Genomic DNA, 18,298 nt, shown 5'->3' on the forward strand with positions numbered 1-18,298 from the left:
TTCAATACAATGCTATCTACGTTCTTAATGGATTCTCTTCATACTTTTCATACGCCATTGTTGTTCAAATGATCAACCCTTTTGAGTTTATGCATGAAATGATACGTTTTTATGAATAATTCATCTGGGTATTTTAGTTTGGTTGTTGATTTGTTCAATATATAGAATTGGGTCAATTTGTCTTGTTTGAATGGTGTTTGGTAGATTGAAAGTAAAAGGTTCGGCATGTAATTGAGAGGTTTAGTATCGATATAAATATTGTTTGAATGTATGTGTGAATGGAGATTTTTGTATAGGAATTCGAATGAATTAAATTAGTTAAATCTTTTGCAAACATATCAAAGATGATTGAATTGAGTTCGGTTGTAATTATCTTGGTACATAAGAAGATGGGTTTTAGATGTCATTTTGGAAAATTATACGGATAATAGAATGAATTTGGAATATTTTAGTGCTTTTCAACAAGAAAATTGATGACATTTTATCTATTTTAATCTTGTTCCACAATTTACTGTGAGCAAAGATTGTAGGTTGAAAGTAAAAGTAACTAATCTAATTCTCATGGTTTGGTCGGCCGTAGTTCTTGATAGATTAAAGTAGTTCCTTAGTCATTGTAAGGCATTGTGGAAGAATAAGATAAACATCACTCGGTAAATATATTAATTATTATTGGGTTTCTTATTTTGGTGTTAGAGAGCAATTTATTTAATACAGGAAATTCCAAGTAGTTTTGAGGGCTTGATTCTGTCGATTATATGTTAGCCGCGAGTATTGGTTTTAAAGATGTGAAGGAAGAGCTAGGAGGTAAGAAAAATCTGATGAAGCTTCTTGGATTACATGAATGCGTTGAAGATGAAAAGGATGATTGAATAATGGATTAAAGAGTTAAAGTGATTAATTAGTTTAGGAAATCAACTTCTGCTATGATAAATTGATAATTCTTGTGAGGTCAAAAAGAAGATATGGGAGTCACATTGATATGTTCATTAAGGAAAACTTGGGATGATTCCATTAGATAAGATGATGTATGTATGATTTGTTAACTTGTGCATAGCATGTCGCAAACTCTAAAGGTAAGTTCAAGTGTTTTCTTTTTAAATAAAAGCTTCATGTGCAAGAGCAAAATGAAGATTGTAAGAAAGTGAAACACTTTTTGGTCTCAAGAGCAGGTTTAGTCGATCTCTCCTGTTGTATTGTCCATGCTAGTGGATAGGTGCCAAATATTGCAAGTCTTATGTCTTAATTAGGTATGATGTGATAAATTTATTTACCATTTTTTAGGCATTCTTGGTGCTTTAAGTTGCATAATCATGTAAGTTTGGATGCTTGGAATTTCGACAATTTACATAAACTAAGAAACTTGTTAATCCGGATCGATGCTTGATAGTGGAAACTGGAAGTAAACCTAGCGTATTTCCATGACCAGTAATTGATAACTAGAAAGAGTAAACCAACAGTGATGGTGCTGTTGCTGATGAGTTCAATGAACTTATACTGCTCACTAAATTTTCTGTTGAAAATTCTGTTGTTAATATTGTAATGCCTTTTATATCTGTTGAATGTCCTTTTGGATAAAACTTTTGATTGGTCCGCTAGGCTTGGGAATCTGAAAATTTTATACTTTGTTGAATACCTAAGGTGCTGCTATTTTTACTGTTTAAATTGCAGCATCTCATTTCTTTTCCTTTCTTTACGATTGTGCAGGCAGTTTATTAGCTTCTGGTGTTCTCATATTCCAGACAGGGATTTGATTTAAGCTTTTCTGTGACTTTTGATTTTTAGATAGGCATCTATGTAATTGATTGTACAGAATGTTTGATCCGAGAAACAAGTCACAGTATATTGGTGGCCAGAAGGAGAAGTTTGTAAGGTATGGATTGTATATATATCTTTTCTAAGATATAAATATCACAACTGATATCACATTCTCCTTTCTCTTTTATTCTTTTAATCATTATGGTTATAGATTGAAAATTCATGAACTTTAATCAGTAAATCCATTTCAAATAGTTGGTTGATGGAGTTTGTTGCCTTTTAGCTTAGGACTAAACTGCTTTCGGTGTTTCCTTTTGTTTCCCTTTCCATAGAATTGTTTTGGTATAGCTTTCATTTCATTGCTTAAATGTTTTGAGCTTCCTTTGAGTTACATCTTTTAGGTGTGATTGGACCATATTACACCAGTGCCAAATGATTTTGTATGCATCGCCTATTATAGAGGTTATTGGTTAACACTTGATACTATAACATAATATTAATGGAATTCAAGTTTTCATTTAATCTTCAACGTATATTCTTAAACTGCATTGAAGTGGAAAAGGTTGATAAAATCCATATCCTAGATGCAAAATGTTGTTTTGGTGATATGAGGAATCATTTAAGTTCTAACAGTGTTACGTAGATAAGGCAGTACTTGATATTTCGATATACAAAAATTTAACTTGTTCATGGGGACTTCTTGAATGGCTAGGCAGTCAGAAGCGTGTTTTAAATTTTAATGTAATATGCTAGCATGAATTATATGCTTTTAGTTTCTTTATAGTGGAAAAGGTCCATGAAATCCTTTCAGGGAAGTTTATTGATAAAAAATTGTGTAGGATGCAAAGGATGAGTTATTAAAATTAAAGGATTCTGTGAGTTCAACAACTTTCATTTCTCAATAAGCCTTGTGACTAGTATTCTGTATATTTCAATTTTCATTGCATAAAACAATACAAAGTCTAAGATGAAGTTCTTATAATTTCTTGATATCCTATGGCTATATTAAATATAAGTAGACTCCAATTTTCTTCTTTTATCTTATTCAAAGATAATGCCTTGATCACTTATATATTTTCAGATTTAATTGTGATTGAGAAAAGAATGAAGAGCATTTGTCATTGGCGAATGGCTCACATATGAATAGTTAACTGTACGTTTTTGATGTGCTAGGCTTTGTATATGATTAGAATATTCATTAGTCTTCAGATGAACCAACTTCAGTTAGAATTTGTCTGCACAATAAACCAATGTAACTATGTATACTGCAAGCCAACAACAAATTGCTTTCTACATTATGGATTCCAGGAATTCTGAAGAATTTCATTGAAAGGTTCGAGAATAGGTTCCTTTTAAATGAAGATGTTATCTGTTATTTCACATTCTTCCAATTGAATGGGAATGTTAGTAATGATCAATTTCATGCTTTTATGATGTATGGTTTCTCTTATCTGTCTCTCCCTCCCCCCTCCCCTGTGCTTTTCTTTTATTTTTATGTGCAAGTTGAAGTCAGCATCTAATTTTGGTGTACCTTGGTACCTATAGGTTGGATGATTTGGATTCAACATTATCAATGTCCTCTGATAAGGGTGGAATGAATAAATGTGGTTTTAATATAGAGGGCATGCCCTTCGCTGGCCATAGAAGGAAGAAGGCATCAAAATCTTTCAGAATAGGGATTAAAAGTGGGCCAAAAGAGCTAGTAAAACTTGGTCAAACATTAAGATCAGGAGTATCCAAGGCAGTGTTTCCAGAGGATCTTAAAGTTTCTGAGAAGAAAATTTATGATCCTCAAGACAGATCCCTCCTACTATGGAATAGGCTTTTTGTCATATCATGTATTCTTGGAGTATCTATGGATCCTTTGTTCTTTTATCTTCCTGTCTTCAATGATGAGGCAAATTGTCTTGGCATGGATATTGACTTAGCAGTCACAGTTACGACTCTGCGGACAGTAGTTGATTCATTTTACCTTATTCGCATGGTATTACAATTCCGCACAGCTTATATTGCACCATCATCACGAGTTTTTGGCCGAGGTGAACTTGTGATAGATCCTGCACTAATAGCTTCAAGATATTTGCGACATTTTTTCATTGTTGATCTTCTTTCTGTGCTGCCTCTACCACAGGTTTGGAAAACCATGTTTTATTTCTTTGATTTACTAACAACTTTCATGCCTTTTATAATATCTAGATGATGAGATTCAATTACTTTGAAGCTCTTGGTACATATCTCAATTATCTATATGTCTTGGATGGTATAATCAGAATTATACCATGTTTGAACATTCCTATGCCTTCTTTGCAGCTCTATCTTCCATGGCAGCTAAATATTATTTAGAAGACTTCTCTTTTCTTCGTGTTTGAGTGTTGAGTAGCTATTTATCAGTTATGCATCCTCTGTTTAAAAAGATACTAAGCAAAATATATTTACTGAAAGTTTTGCATAAACATAACTTAGAAGAGTTCTTATTTATTCATTATAGCAGAAATAGTAGGCATGACAAACACATATATGAAAGTTTTTGCAAAGGATGGAGATCCTTGTAAAGGAGCCTAGGGCTTCCTAAGCTTGTTTGGAGTACTTGATTTTTTAGGGAGTTTTATTTGAGGGACTTAGTAGTTATTTAAATTTTGAGATTCTTGGAGCTGCTCGTTTGTGTGGTCTTTTATTAATATTTAAGAAAGATCTGGTTGCCTTATTTTTACTGATTTGAAACTTTTAGTTGTTACTCTCTCTTTATCTTACCTTCCTCTTTTTTCTCTTTTCTTGCACCTCACTGATCCTCTCTTCTTTTATCATTCTTGTTCGACACATTGAATCCTCAATAGCATTTTGAAATCTCACATTCCAAAACAATAATGACATAGCTCTCTGTTCAGTTTGCCTCTCTGGCTCCTAAATTTTCTGCAATTGAAGAAAGATCCAGAAACGAAGGAAACTTCTTCCAATATGTCTTCATGCTGAATATCCTTCCAGAAGACCACCTTCTGTCGATTTCTGCACTTAAAGGAACCTTCTTCTCAAATCTTTCGGTTCATTTTGGTACCCTTCAATACACACCATAATACACTGTCTTTTACCAGCGAATTGCCATAACCATTTTCTTAAGAAAGTTTGAACAACACATCCAATCCTTTTATACTGAAGGGCCCTACTTTTAAAGGAAAGGAAACTTCATACATATAACTAATGTTTGATTGCATCATCAATCTTGTTCCATCTGTATGATTACATTAAATAAGTTGAAAGACTTAATAGTCTACTGTTAGTTGAGGAAAATCGTTTTTCATAAGCTTACCGTCTGATCCACCCGGATAACTTCTGGTACCTCTTTTGATAGTTATCATCTTTGTAAGGAGATCCCAGATGGAGTCTCAAATAGGTCTTAGGAAGTGTTACAACCCTACAACTCAGTATTTTTGAGATTTGACTACTTCCTCAAACTTGTCAACCCAAATTTACTTTCAGCAATGAAACAGACTCAAAACACATGAAAACACACCTCAAGAATCATAGCACATCAAGACTCATTGTAGATAATTCTCGAATCATCCACAAAAAGATCATGTCTCTAGCCTTTACTCTCAACTTGGAATTCTGAAATCATATGACCTTTAATTGTCCCTCCAGTTATTTTACTCAAAGCGATAAGAGTGAAGAGAATAGGGGGCAGCAGCCGCTGATTGCATTTTTAAAGTCCTCCATACCTTCCAAAACTCTGTTGGGCAACCACTCACCAAGAAAATTATTGCAAAGTAATCTTCATGATAATTTAAAAGTCACAATATGTACTTAGGAAAATTCAGTTAATATTTCAATTCTCTTTTCCTTCATTATTTGTTTTAAGTTGCTTAAAAAGGTAATGATTTTCTTCTTGTTGCTTTCTGTTCTTAATGTTTGGCTTATCTTTTTTTTTCTCTCTCTCTAAATAGCAGACATTATTGTGCTATGTGACACTTTAGTTGGTATGTGATTGAATTGGTTTATAACTTTTATTATGGTTGACTGCTAACAGTGTTGAATTAGAGGCAGTGGATTACTTTTTCCGTTGATTAAATTTATTATCTGCAGATTGTGGTTTGGATATTTCTTAATAGAGAAGGAGTAGAGGTACTTAACACAAAAGAGGCATTGCAACATATTGTTCTTTTCCAATATATTCCTCGATTTGTTCGCTTTTTACCTCTAATTTCGGAGTTGAAGAAGACTGCGGGTGTTTTTGCTGAAAGTGCTTTGGTTGGTGCTGCATACTATCTGCTATGGTACTTGCTTATGAGTCATGTAAGTATTCGTTGAGAACAATGAATGATTTCTGACATTGAATAACAATTAGGACTTTGCGATATGTACCCAACCTAACTAACTGAAAAAGGAAAATCCTCCTTACAAGTCACCCTATACACAATCCAGAAATTAACTCAGTTAATCCCACAAAATTAGAAAATATACAAAATAGGAATTAAACAGAAATAAGAAACTTAAATGGCAAGATCCTCTGAATTTTGGCACTCCCCTCAAGCTGGTAGCCTTTTAGTCAAAATGTCGGCCAAATTTTGTTGCATGGTGATAATGGCATACAAATCTGATTACTTTCCAATTTCTCTTTAATAAAATGTCTATTCTCTTCAACATGTTGAGTTTTATCATGTTGAACCGGATTATGAACTAGTTGATTGCAGCCTCATAACTGCAGCAGACCTTCATCATGTCTGTTCGGGTTACCTCCAGTTATATTAGTAGAGTTTTGAACCATATCAACAAACAAATTCCTTCGGCCATTGCTCAAACTTCTACTTTTCACTGGATCCAGCAACAACAAATTGTTTTTTGCTCTAGATTCCTTCTTTTTTTATTTTTTGGGAAATAATCTCTTAAACTGGAGGGAGGATAATTAAAATTATGGTTGAGGTACATTTCTTGTGTTATTAATTTATTGGGAATATCACTCTCGTAAAGTTGCAAAGAACTTAGATGTTTACAATCTGTGGCCTACCTTGATTAGGTATGATTGAATTACATTTCTCTTTCGAATAGTTCCATTTATAGAGCTAAAAGGTTTTGCATTGATCCCTTTTAAGATCAAGAGCATATATCGTTTGACATATAAATGATCAAGAATACTCTTTGGCTCTAGAAACCTTTTAAGGATAAAGCAGTATTTAGCTCTTGAAAGAGTTGCAAATTTTCGAATGGATAAGAAATATGTGATTGTCGAAGGGAAATGATCAACCTGACTTTTTGCTTACCTTTTGATTTTCTGTGTTCTTCCTATACAGCAGTTGTTGAGCACTCTTGCTTGTCTAGCTTGTAAATGTTGGCATGGAATAATATATTAGAACGGAAGTGGGTCGTTACATCCTTTTCATTATCTTTTTTTTTTACATATATGCATTCTATTTGTGATTCCTGTTGTTACCTATGTATTAATCCTAAGTTCATAAGAAGATGACTATTGGTCTTGGATTCCATTTTGTAGGCAAAATAGATCATCTAAACATAATTCACACCATACTTTGTTTTACATCATGGTTACAAGAAAAATGATGGTTAATTTATTGCACTGCAAAATATTTCACTAATCCTGTCTTGTAAAAACAATTGTTTGCTTCTGATGGATCTAAGTTTGTCTCCTCCCATCTCTTTTCCGCGTAACATACTGTCCCATTCAGGGCTGTTGTAAATTTTGTATGAACATTTTGTTTCAGAATGTATTGATTCAAGTTAGTCATATAACTGGGAATCCTTAGTACATGACAAATGTCAATGAATATCAATGATTCCATGCTCTCATTTTGTACAAATATGTGAATGGATTATCGACTTATGCCTTCATTTTTCTTTATCCAAGAACTAGCAACAGTAGTAAATAATGATACTGTGCAATTATGTGCTGATCTCATCTTACTATGGTTGGACGGAATTTTTTACAGATATTAGGGGCTTTGTGGTACTTACTAGGCATAGAACGTAATATGCAATGCTTGAAAATGGTTTGTGAAAAAAGTGGGAAATGTAAGCACGGATTCTTGTACTGTGGCTATCCCGGATCAGAAGAATTTGAGAACTGGAATGGCATCAGTGAGGAACTACTTAGTAAGACATGTAATGCCGAGGATGAGACTAAACAAACTTTCAACTATGGAATCTTCTCGCAGGCTGTTTCTGTTAACCTTTATACTTCTTACGATTTCATCGCTAAATTCTTCTATTGTTTGTGGTGGGGCCTGCAAAATTTGAGGTATATCACTGATTTTCTCCGCTATATTAAATGAGTATCATTGTTCATTTAATTTATGGTAGAGCCTCTATTTTATATTATGTCCCGCTGAGGGTAGTAAAAACATGAATACTTTCCTTGTCCATTTTCCTTGCTATCAACTTTCATCTTCCTAAATATGGGTTGTTCTTATATACGAGTAATTAACAAAATTTTGCAGGCATGAGTTTTTGCTGCTACCATGCTTCAATGGTAAAGTCACTTTATAATATAAGCAGCGTAGTTGCATTTGGACTTTTCATGCTTCAGCAGTTTTCCCAGACGTCCCCATTATGAGGATCTGAAATATGTGTTTACTTGGTGTAGCTTGTACTAGGTGTACCATGAATTTATTTATTCCTATCTTAGGTTATCTGCAAAGTGTGCTTTATTATTTGCAAATTCATGCTTTAGTTTCATATGGTTAAGATTCTAAGTTGGTGAATTTCATTTGAGTGCATTAAGTTTCTTTATTTAAGCACATTGCCATTTCACTTTCTGCAGTACACTTGGTCAGGGGCTCAAAACCAGTACGCATGCAACGGAGGTTATCTTTTCAATATGCATAGGCATCGGGGGCCTTATCCTCTTTGCACTTCTGATAGGAAACATGCAAGTAAGTTACAATCTTCATCTTTTAGTTTCTTCATAAGTGTTTCTCTGTTTCAGTTGAGTATTAAATTCTTTTGCTGAAAATGAGCATGGAAGAAAATTTTCTTCATTTTAAAGGACTATGCAGATCTAAATTGTTATCATGGAATTTCAACTCTCTTCCTCAGTGGAAAACTTTCTTGGAACAAACAACTTATCACATCGGCCTTTTCTTTTTCATTTAGATTAAATTGGAATTTAATTTTATTAATTTACTGAGTCTGTAACGAGCCAATATTAAACCAATTATCACCTATGTTCACCATATTGAATATCTGTAAATATCTTTTATTTCTTCAATTCATTTTTTATCAGATAGTTAAGATTTTAGTAATTTTGAAACTAGTTGAGCACAAAAAGTATGCAATAGTGTGAAATTCAACTGTTGTCTGAATAAGAAATGCTTTCAGCAAATAGAAGATTTGAATGTAAGAGATATTGAATGGTGTATGTTAAGTTTTAGATCAAGTGTCATTCGATCCTCTCTCGCATTTACATATATAATAGAAACATGTCATGCTAAATTATACTTAAACCTGAAAGTAAATGTGATTATTCCCAAATGTCAACAGTATTACATTTTTCATTAGTGATGAGCTTATGGTATAATTGTTGCAGACCTACCTTCAATCTCTTACTGTTCGTCTTGAGGAGATGAGGATCAAACGGCGTGACTCTGAGCAGTGGATGCATCATCGCTGGCTTCCACAAGATCTCAGGGAACGAGTTAGGCGCTATGATCATTTCAAGTGGTTGGAAACGCGAGGAGTAGATGAAGAGAGCTTGGTCCAAAGTCTTCCAAAAGATCTTAGGAGGGATATCAAGCGGCATCTCTGTTTGAGTTTGGTGAGACGGGTAAGTATTCTCAGTTGTTGCTTTATTCAGGTAACATTATTATTTGTTTACGTTTCGGGTGGATATTGGCATTTCAATAGTGTTTCTATTCAACCATTATTTTGCTCTTCCTAAATATAGGTGTGAAATTTGTCCTTGTGTATATTTATTAATATTGCCAAAAATATATCTTCATAGTAGCCAGGATAGATATCGAACCTGAACCTCTCAATGTTCTTTGCCACACTGAAGATCTTTAATCTTAGAAATGTTTTCTATATCTCAAATTTTGTATGATGGTGTATGCATACAGGTTCCGCTGTTTGCCAATATGGATGAGCGGTTACTTGATGCCATATGTGAGAGACTAAAGCCAAGTTTGTGCACAGAGAGGACATGTGTGGTTCGGGAAGGGGATCCTGTTGATGAGATGCTTTTGATCATTCGTGGTGAGTTGGAAAGTGTGACTACAGATGGTGGAAGGACTGGTTTTTACAACAGAGGTTTACTGAAAGAAGGGGACTTCTGTGGAGAGGAGCTTCTTACTTGGGCACTAGACCCTAAATCTTCTACTAACTTGCCATCATCTACTCGGACAGTGAGGGCTTTAACTGAAGTGGAGGCTTTTGCCTTAAAAGCTGAAGAGTTAAAGTTTGTAGCTAGTCAGTTTAGGCGCTTGCATAGTCGACAGGTGCAGCATACGTTTCGTTTCTACTCACAGCAATGGAGAACATGGGCTGCTTCCTTTATCCAAGCCACATGGCGCCGCAGAAAAGGGAGGAAGACTGCTGCTGAAAGTCAGGACAAATATGATGCAGAGATGGCAGCAGACTACTATATGGAAGATGATCAAGTAGAATTAGACGAGCAACCAGATGAATATGGAGATTTTCCATCCAGGCTACGTGCTACAGTATTTGCATCTCGCTTTGCAGCTAATGCTCGTCGACAGAAGCAAGGAACTTCGAGTAATGATGCAAGTCCCATGGGTTTGATAATGCAGAAGCCCTCAGAGCCTGACTTCAATGCAGATTAATTAGCGTGTATGTATTTGAGATGGAGATATCAAAAAACAATATAACATTACTTTCTCTGGCCAATTTTTAACTGTTTAGCTGCACTAAACCTACAATCCTACATTGCTCTACCGATTAATCTATGTATCATAATCAATATGTTGCAGGGTGTTATGCTATTGGATAGTCTATGAAACTTGATTGTGCCAGCATTGCGTGGTTGAGTCAGATACATGTAATATATCAATAAGTGATAAATGAAGGTGGCGAAATTAATCAGATTAGTCTTCTGTGTCTAGATGTACATATTCTCAAGGTTCATGATATGATTGATGGGAATTATATCATGATAAAAGAACATCCATTACGTGTTCAATTCATCTGGGATTCAAATGACTTAGAAGTTCTATCTCGTCTGATATTTCCTCGCCACAATGTGTATGAAACAAGATTTCCTTCATATACTACTAGAATTACATCATTTCCACCAAAAAGAATATAGAGTTGTCAAAACAATGAAAAATAATAACGTGTTTTCGCAAAATTGAAGCGTTTTTGTGGTCTGAGGCAATTGAATATTATCTATAGCTTTCAATAACATTTGGCCAGTACTCCTACAGTTGCTTAACTACGCCAAGCAGAAGATAATTCCAGTTCAACATCTTCCTCCCACCAAGTAGCAGTCTGCACATAATATATAACATGGTGAAGTTTAGGACACCTTTTGGTACTAGAGCATAGCTCTGATCATCAAGTGGCTAATGCTTTTCACACAGAAAGAAATCCAGGATGAAACACTTTAAAACTGCTTAGACAGGTTTAATACGACAGGTACGTTTTGTTGTTTCGACTCTCCATATAATTATTGGGTCCCTACACAAGGAATCATGGTTCTTGTGAACCATGAGTTTTTCAAATCCTTGATGATTTTGAAGTCTTACATGGATCCAGGGTTTGCTCGCCCACCCAAAGGCTGATTTGGGATTCTCCATCACTACTAAAAATAAGAAACTCCAAAAAAGAAAGGAAAGAAAAAGAAATCTTAAGTCACCAAGTGAACTCTGACTTGATGATGTCTGTCCACAAATTACAGTGCAATTAGTGGAAGCCATACTAATAGTGATTTCTAGTACTTACTTTATCCTGAAATAGAGCTAGACCATTCTATAATTCATGAATTTTCAGATTAAAAATGTTAACAGTAACTTGGAATCTTTTTCATATATGAACTTTCAAATTTAAAACTGTTAATAGTAACTTGGGTATCTTTTTCATATATTTTTATAGGTTCTATTATTTCATTGAATTCAACAGCTGATAGTTTCATTTTATAGAATAGGAAAACCTTATGAAAGCCATACATGTATAGCAGCACTACAATGTGATTGTTGGGAGGAAGCGAGAGAGGGAGAACGTAGAAGACAATGAGCCACTAACAGTGTGCAGTGTGAAACATGTTCAAATGGTGTAAAACATGTTCAAATGAAAGGAACTACTCAAGTAGTGAGGTCAAACCTTGTAGCCTCTGCGAAGAAATTCTAAAGAACTTCCTTCTTCTTCTTGTAGTCCCATGACCCTCAACAGTTCTTCTTTGGTCTAGAGCAAAGCAAATAATTAGTCTAGAAGTGGAATATTTATATTAATATGAAGCAAATAAGATTTGGAAAGTAAAAGTAGATATATACTTCACCCAAAGTAAACCGTGTTGTGCTTTCCGCTACACAAGCATAAGAATTATCTGCTTGTTTAAGCATCACCTGCCAAGGCCCTGCACAAATCTAGTTGAGTAAGGAAGCTTGACTGCATGTAGTTAAAATGCAGTGTTCAAATATGAGGCCCAAGTAAATACAGTATATTGAATTAAAGAAAACATAAATTTTTCAAAGGAGAAGTGCCAAAATAAGTATAGACTATCTCTTATGAGGGCTAATAATATTATTAAGTTATAGCAATACTAATAGCAGGTTAATTATATATATATATATAGGGTTGGTATCCTTTAATTTAATTTTTGACTTTTTTGTTGACACAAATTTTTAACCGTTATCTATCACAATCCAATGATTTAAGAGCTGATGACATGACAATAAAAATATTAAAATAACCACCTACAACTTTCATTCCATATCCATTAGATTGCAATAAATCAATGGTCATGTATTTGTGTTTCAATTTAAGTCATAAAATTAAGTTAAAAGATTCAAATACCTAATGGAAATAAAAGATTAATATATCTCTTAAAATTGAGGCAACACAGCATAATTTTGAGAAAACAAAGCACTGAAATATAAACAATTAAAATGAATCCACAACTCTCTTAAAAGATCTATTACATACCAGGGTATTGGCGAAATAACGCTCCACTGTAATTTACAACGTAAGGTGCCACTGCTACCGTCTTACATTACAAATATAAGTGATTATTCAAGAACTGAAGTTGAGAAAAAAAAAAAAAAAAAAAAAAAGCCAACAAAAAAGAACAATAATAAAGAGTGGGTAAGTATAAATACCTTTGAGTACTCTCTGATTCGGATATAAAACACTGGGGTGAACTGAGAAAGAAACCGGTAATGCAAATCTTTGGTTGGAAATCCAAATAGGCCTAAATCAGCTCTGAAATGGCAAGCATTTTACTTATTTTTGGAAACAAAAAGTTAATTTATAAATAAGGTAATCACGTATATCAATTAAGTATCAGGTATGGTAGTATATATACCTTAGAGTATCCAGTTCAAGATTGAAAAGAAGTGCTGGGGTTGACGGGGCAAACTTCTCCTGTAATCCCATCAAAAAGTTACAAAAAAAATAATCATTCCAAAAAATGCACGGGGATGAGCTGAAAATAAAATGGTACTAAGTTGTAAAACAATTGCAAAATGATATGCCTTATGATGCTAGCCACATAAAAGTCCTAGGGTTCTCTCGCCAACAAATCAAGTCAGCACCAAAAGTGAAGGTTCTACATTGTCCTGAAGTACTGATGTACATGATAATAATGGTCTACCATTAAAGTTTTCTATCATCAACTAATGAAGAGAATTTTTCCATCCACCACCAGATTCAGCTTGAAAAACATTAATGCCAGATGCTTTTTAAAGTAATTTCATCTTTAATACATGGAAAATTTTGATTTCTATTCTTGGGGATCTTCTTAATATGAAAAATAAATATATGGAAGTAAACAACACAGTGAAAGATATGGCCTTTGAAGCAATGGCGAATTTCAAAGAGCTTCAAAAGTTGAAAGCTCCCGTTAATAAGTCCCACTTTCAAATAGACAGAGTAGATGCAAAGGCAAACAAGAAAAAGACGTCTACTGGCTAAAGTATTTCTACCCAGAAGGCTACGGATTTCTTCCAAATAAGACCTAGCAGTAAGTATTGCTCTAAAATGAAGTGCTTAAGATAAAAATCAAAAGTTGAATTTTCAGAAGTCATGGATCTGTCAACTTATTAGAATAATTAACTGTAACCTAGAGCTGAGTAGCTCTTTAAAATAATAAACTCTTAAGATAGCAATCAAGGTCGTAAAATAGATGAGTTAATATCTTAAAAAGCAAAGACACCATACCACATACTTCTCTATAACAGAAAGTTCACGAGTGCTGCAGTTAATAAACACATACAGTGTAGGTGGCTCATCGGACTGCCAACGACCTGCATTAATAGTGGATTTTGAGTTCAAACAAAAAGATTTAATCACTAAAATCTCACATTAAAGGATAACATTCTTGAAAAATAAAAAGTCAACCATGCTTTTGGGAAAATGCAGACTTTTCAATTGTTTCTTCCTTTGGTAAACATGTTAAAAATCCATGGTGCTAATGAGGGAAGAACAAGATCAAAGATTAAAATCACCATTTTCATATTCAAATTGGAGAAAGTATATGAAATTCTAAACCATTGTTAAAGCATTCAAATCAAAAGAGTAATTGTTGTTTGAATAATATTGAGTCACTGTTATTTTTGTCGCAATTTAAGAGTCTGAAAAAGTTGTAACCATTATCTCAGTCACTCTAAACTGCAATTTGTTTGTGCTCACTCATATATGGATCAAATTTCATAATATGGAATCAGCACATAAAGACTTTCACCCCCTACATTGCAAAGTGATAACTGACTTTGTGAAGGAAAAGATTTACTTTAAAAATTTTATTTATAAACAAAATTGATTAACTATTTTCAAATTAGTGAGGAACAAAAAATGTGAAACACATAAGAGATATAATAGGAATAAACATTCCCTTAAATCCAGATTGGAAGGGTGTAAAAGCAACATATACCTACCAGCAGTTACAAAAAGTGTAAGGCAAAATTCTAAAAGAAAAACCAAATCATAGACAGCATTTGTAGAACCAACCTGCATTATCATCTTCAAAATCAAAATCCAGGGTGTTCCTTATAGAGCTAAAGAAATTTTTGACACCACTGCTAGGGATATCATCCAGGGAACCTATGGTGATACCATCAATCTGAAAGAAATGAATCAAAGACTGAAATCCAACTAAGAATTAAAGGACTTCTACCTTAAAGCTACTAAGAAATCAGAAATTTAAAGGCCAAATCATATTGATATAAGGCCTGAACTCCATAAGAAAACCAATGCAGTACACTCTGCCTGACAAAATTACATCTAATGACCACTATTCTAAACAAGTATAAATAGCACAACTGAATTGCTGTTATCATTACTATATTATATATTTTGGTAATTAGGATCTGAATGTTGTTGATTGTAAGTATAAGCTGTTTTGTTGTTCTTTCAATGGATCAACTTGACCCATACCCTGTTCCATCCCAAACAATCCACAACCAAGGCATGGGCTGGAAGGAGACCCATAGAAAGAAGTGGTTCTCGAGCAACCACAAATTCCGGAAAGACAAACTCAGAATACCAAAAAAGCCTAACTCAATGCTATAGTACATCAAAGCAAAACAGAAGTTTTTGGAAAGTTGCATTTTTACCGAGTCAAGAGCTGCTTTAAAAATCCGAGAGGCCCTGCTCTTTTCTGGCTTATCAGGAAATACCTGAGATGGAACACGCCTGATTAAATTCAGATTTTCAAATGGAAAAATCGATTTTCATATGAAAGGAACTCTTTTCTTACAATGCAAGCTCGGGTATCCATCCTTTCTTGAAGCTTTCTAACAACAGCCAAGGTAAGTTGAATGTTCGCATCTATGAACTCATCTGAAGATCCCTTCACACATTTAAGATTTCAAGAAAAGCAAGTACATCTTCTTTTGCTTTGAGAGAAACGGATGTATTATATAAATATTCTAATGGATAAACAAATCAATTTTCAATAAAATTACACCAAAACTGTCACTGGTAGAGGCTCATAAACATATCAAATGATCACCACTCTAGTCAGAATCACATCCGTCTACTCTCAAAATCATAATACAAGATCCCGACATAGAACTAGAATTAGTAACTGAAAACGGTAAATCCAAACGAGGAATCACTTTAAAGACTACTAGAGAAAGCCGTCAAACATTAACATTTGATCAGTTATGAATCATTCAATTAGCTTTCTCAAGAAACTTATGGGAAAATCCATAAATAAAGAGGTACCTTGTAAGAGGACATGTTACTAGGCAATGGCCTGGAGAAGGGGGAAAAGAAGAAGAAGAAGAAGAAAAAAAACAAGAAACTAGAGTTAGAAAAGAAAATGGCAACCATTTAAAAACATTAAATTTCTTCTTCCATTTTTTTTTTTTATTTTTTTTTTTTTTTTTTTGAGTCCACACACCAGAAAAAAGGAGATATTCCACGATATTGAAATTTTTTATTGATAATTGAAGTTATATGATCACCATTATCCTGTTTCAATTCATATACATACAATCCACAGCTTGCTACCTCTCCATTAGGATCACATTTGGTTTTTTCAAGCCTCTGAATTTCTCAATAACTTTATGATAATGCGATTCATCAATTTCTAACCATAAATTCATTCTTTAGCTTTCGTCTCTATATAAATCCTAAAACTCTTCAAGCAAGACTATACTAATTACCAGCAAGCAACCCAATTTCAATCTAAAATAACAAACAGACAAAAATTACCGCAAGGCAATTTAACCAAATGGGTACCACTAAAGCCAACTAAAAAGCCAAACTTTAAGAAAAAGCTGAAACAGAAAAGGGAGAAAAAAAAAATTACGGGAAGTCGATTTCCAAGCGGGTTTTGCCATCTTGAAGAGCAAAAGCAAGAGAATTGGCGGCGTCAGTGACGAGAACTTCATAAGACTTGGGCTTGTAAACTGAGACGCCGGCTTTGGGGTCGGAATTAGTGGTGCTTGAAGTGACTTGAAGGGGTTTGTTCTTACTTTTGGTGCAGTGAATTAGGACGGGTTTTGGTAGAGAATGGGAGATATTGTAGAGAGAAGGAGAAGAAGGTGGGAAAAGAGAAGGGCGGCGAAGAGAGAGGGGAGAGAAGAGAGAAAATGGAGAAGAAGAAGAAGAGAGGGCCATGCAAGGTAGTTTAGTTGGTTTTGTGAAGAGAGGGAGAGTGATAACTGTATTGGATATGGGATATCATATCAATACATAACGAGCTTCAACTCCACGATTTTACGCGTGCCAGTTTGTAGACCACGGGATCATCTAGTGATAATGGTACCGGTCCCTCACAGCCCTTAGATGGGCATCGGAAGATTGGGCCCTCATTTGCGAATTTTCTTATATCCATCTTTATATTTAATTTAATGTAATTGATAAATATCAATTTTATTACATACATATTATACATTTTTTAGCTTATAATATATCACCGTAATAAGAAGACTTTCTCGTTGGACATAAAGTTTATATTTTACTAACTTAATATTGTTACTAAATCAATAAATAACTTAAAATTTTATTTTATTTATCAATTATTTAAGATCATTACTAATTTGATTACAATATCAATGATTAATATACGAGATACATGTGGCACTAATCACTCTCTCTCTAAGTATATGAAATGTCTAGAAACAATGGGACGAGCCTTGACGATATATAATTTTGTCTTTCAACTAATTGTTTGTTGCATAACTAATGACATATTATATATAGTGAATCTACATGACTACATTTAGTTTTGCTAATCAACCATCTAATTGCAAATGTATGCTTAATGTTACTAATGTAAACTACANAAAAATTACCGCAAGGCAATTTAACCAAATGGGTACCACTAAAGCCAACTAAAAAGCCAAACTTTAAGAAAAAGCTGAAACAGAAAAGGGAGAAAAAAAAAATTACGGGAAGTCGATTTCCAAGCGGGTTTTGCCATCTTGAAGAGCAAAAGCAAGAGAATTGGCGGCATCAGTGACGAGAACTTCATAAGACTTGGGCTTGTAAACTGAGACGCCGGCTTTGGGGTCGGAATTAGTGGTGCTTGAAGTGACTTGAAGGGGTTTGTTCTTACTTTTGGTGCAGTGAATTGGGACGGGTTTTGGTAGAGAACGGGAGATATTGTAGAGAGAAGAAGGAGAAGAAGGTGGGAAAAGAGAAGGGCGGCGAAGAGAGAGGGGAGAGAAGAGAGAAAATGGAGAAGAAGAAGAAGAAGAAGAGAGGGCCATGCAAGGTAGTTTAGTTGGTTTTGTGAAGAGAGGGAGAGTGATAACTGTATTGGATATGGGATATCATATCAATACATAACGAGCTTCAACTCCACGATTTTACGCGTGCCAGTTTGTAGACCACGGGATCATCTAGTGATAATGGTACCGGTCCCTCACAGCCCTTAGATGGGCATCGGAAGATTGGGCCCTCATTTGCGAATTTTCTT

General features: G+C 34.3%; 2 protein-coding genes across 3 annotated transcripts; one reads left to right on the forward strand and one right to left on the reverse strand.

Moving 5' to 3' along the window:
• The first annotated feature begins 1,720 nt into the window (after positions 1-1,720).
• LOC116128395 (putative cyclic nucleotide-gated ion channel 8) lies at positions 1,721-10,720 on the forward strand. The gene is made up of 7 exons (XM_031414105.1): positions 1,721-1,870; positions 3,301-3,886; positions 5,833-6,042; positions 7,692-7,999; positions 8,522-8,633; positions 9,287-9,523; positions 9,816-10,720. The coding sequence occupies exons 1-7, from the start codon at positions 1,812-1,814 to the stop codon at positions 10,536-10,538; spliced, it is 2,235 nt and encodes a 744-aa protein (XP_031269965.1). The 5' UTR covers positions 1,721-1,811; the 3' UTR covers positions 10,539-10,720.
• Positions 10,721-10,911: 191 nt separating this feature from the next.
• Positions 10,912-18,122, reverse strand: LOC116128416 (protein LOW PSII ACCUMULATION 3, chloroplastic). 2 transcript variants are annotated; one of them, XM_031414142.1, is made up of 12 exons: positions 17,770-18,122; positions 16,096-16,126; positions 15,626-15,718; positions 15,483-15,545; positions 14,878-14,989; positions 14,089-14,174; positions 13,235-13,293; positions 13,029-13,131; positions 12,856-12,916; positions 12,204-12,286; positions 12,034-12,114; positions 10,912-11,202 (listed from the first exon to the last, which is right to left on the reverse strand). In XM_031414142.1, the coding sequence occupies exons 1-12, from the start codon at positions 18,087-18,089 to the stop codon at positions 11,143-11,145; spliced, it is 1,152 nt and encodes a 383-aa protein (XP_031270002.1). In that variant the 5' UTR covers positions 18,090-18,122; the 3' UTR covers positions 10,912-11,142. The 2 variants fall into 2 exon arrangements, with proteins under 2 accessions (XP_031270002.1, XP_031270003.1); XM_031414143.1 differs by lacking the exon at positions 17,770-18,122 and adding an exon at positions 16,685-17,027.
• Positions 18,123-18,298: the final 176 nt, after the last annotated feature.

Source organism: Pistacia vera, unplaced genomic scaffold (assembly GCF_008641045.1).
Source record: "Pistacia vera cultivar Batoury unplaced genomic scaffold, PisVer_v2 Contig2, whole genome shotgun sequence".
In the NCBI taxonomy this organism is placed as follows: Eukaryota; Viridiplantae; Streptophyta; class Magnoliopsida; order Sapindales; family Anacardiaceae; genus Pistacia; species Pistacia vera.

Bases quoted from the DNA above. Each gene is read 5' to 3' on its own strand.
- LOC116128395 (XM_031414105.1), top strand. From the start codon at position 1,812: ATGTTTGATCCGAGAAACAAGTCACAGTATATTGGTGGCCAGAAGGAG. The intron at 8,000-8,521 runs GTATATCACTGA...CACTTTCTGCAG, and splicing joins TGGGGCCTGCAAAATTTGAG to TACACTTGGTCAGGGGCTCA. The intron at 8,634-9,286 runs GTAAGTTACAAT...TAATTGTTGCAG, and splicing joins TTCTGATAGGAAACATGCAA to ACCTACCTTCAATCTCTTAC.
- LOC116128416 (XM_031414142.1), bottom strand. From the start codon at position 18,089: ATGGCCCTCTCTTCTTCTTCTTCTTCTTCTCCATTTTCTCTCTTCTCT. The intron at 15,719-16,095 runs GTACCTCTTTAT...AAATGTGTGAAG, and splicing joins GTAACATGTCCTCTTACAAG to GGATCTTCAGATGAGTTCAT. The intron at 14,990-15,482 runs GTAAAAATGCAA...CATTTCTTTCAG, and splicing joins TTAAAGCAGCTCTTGACTCG to ATTGATGGTATCACCATAGG.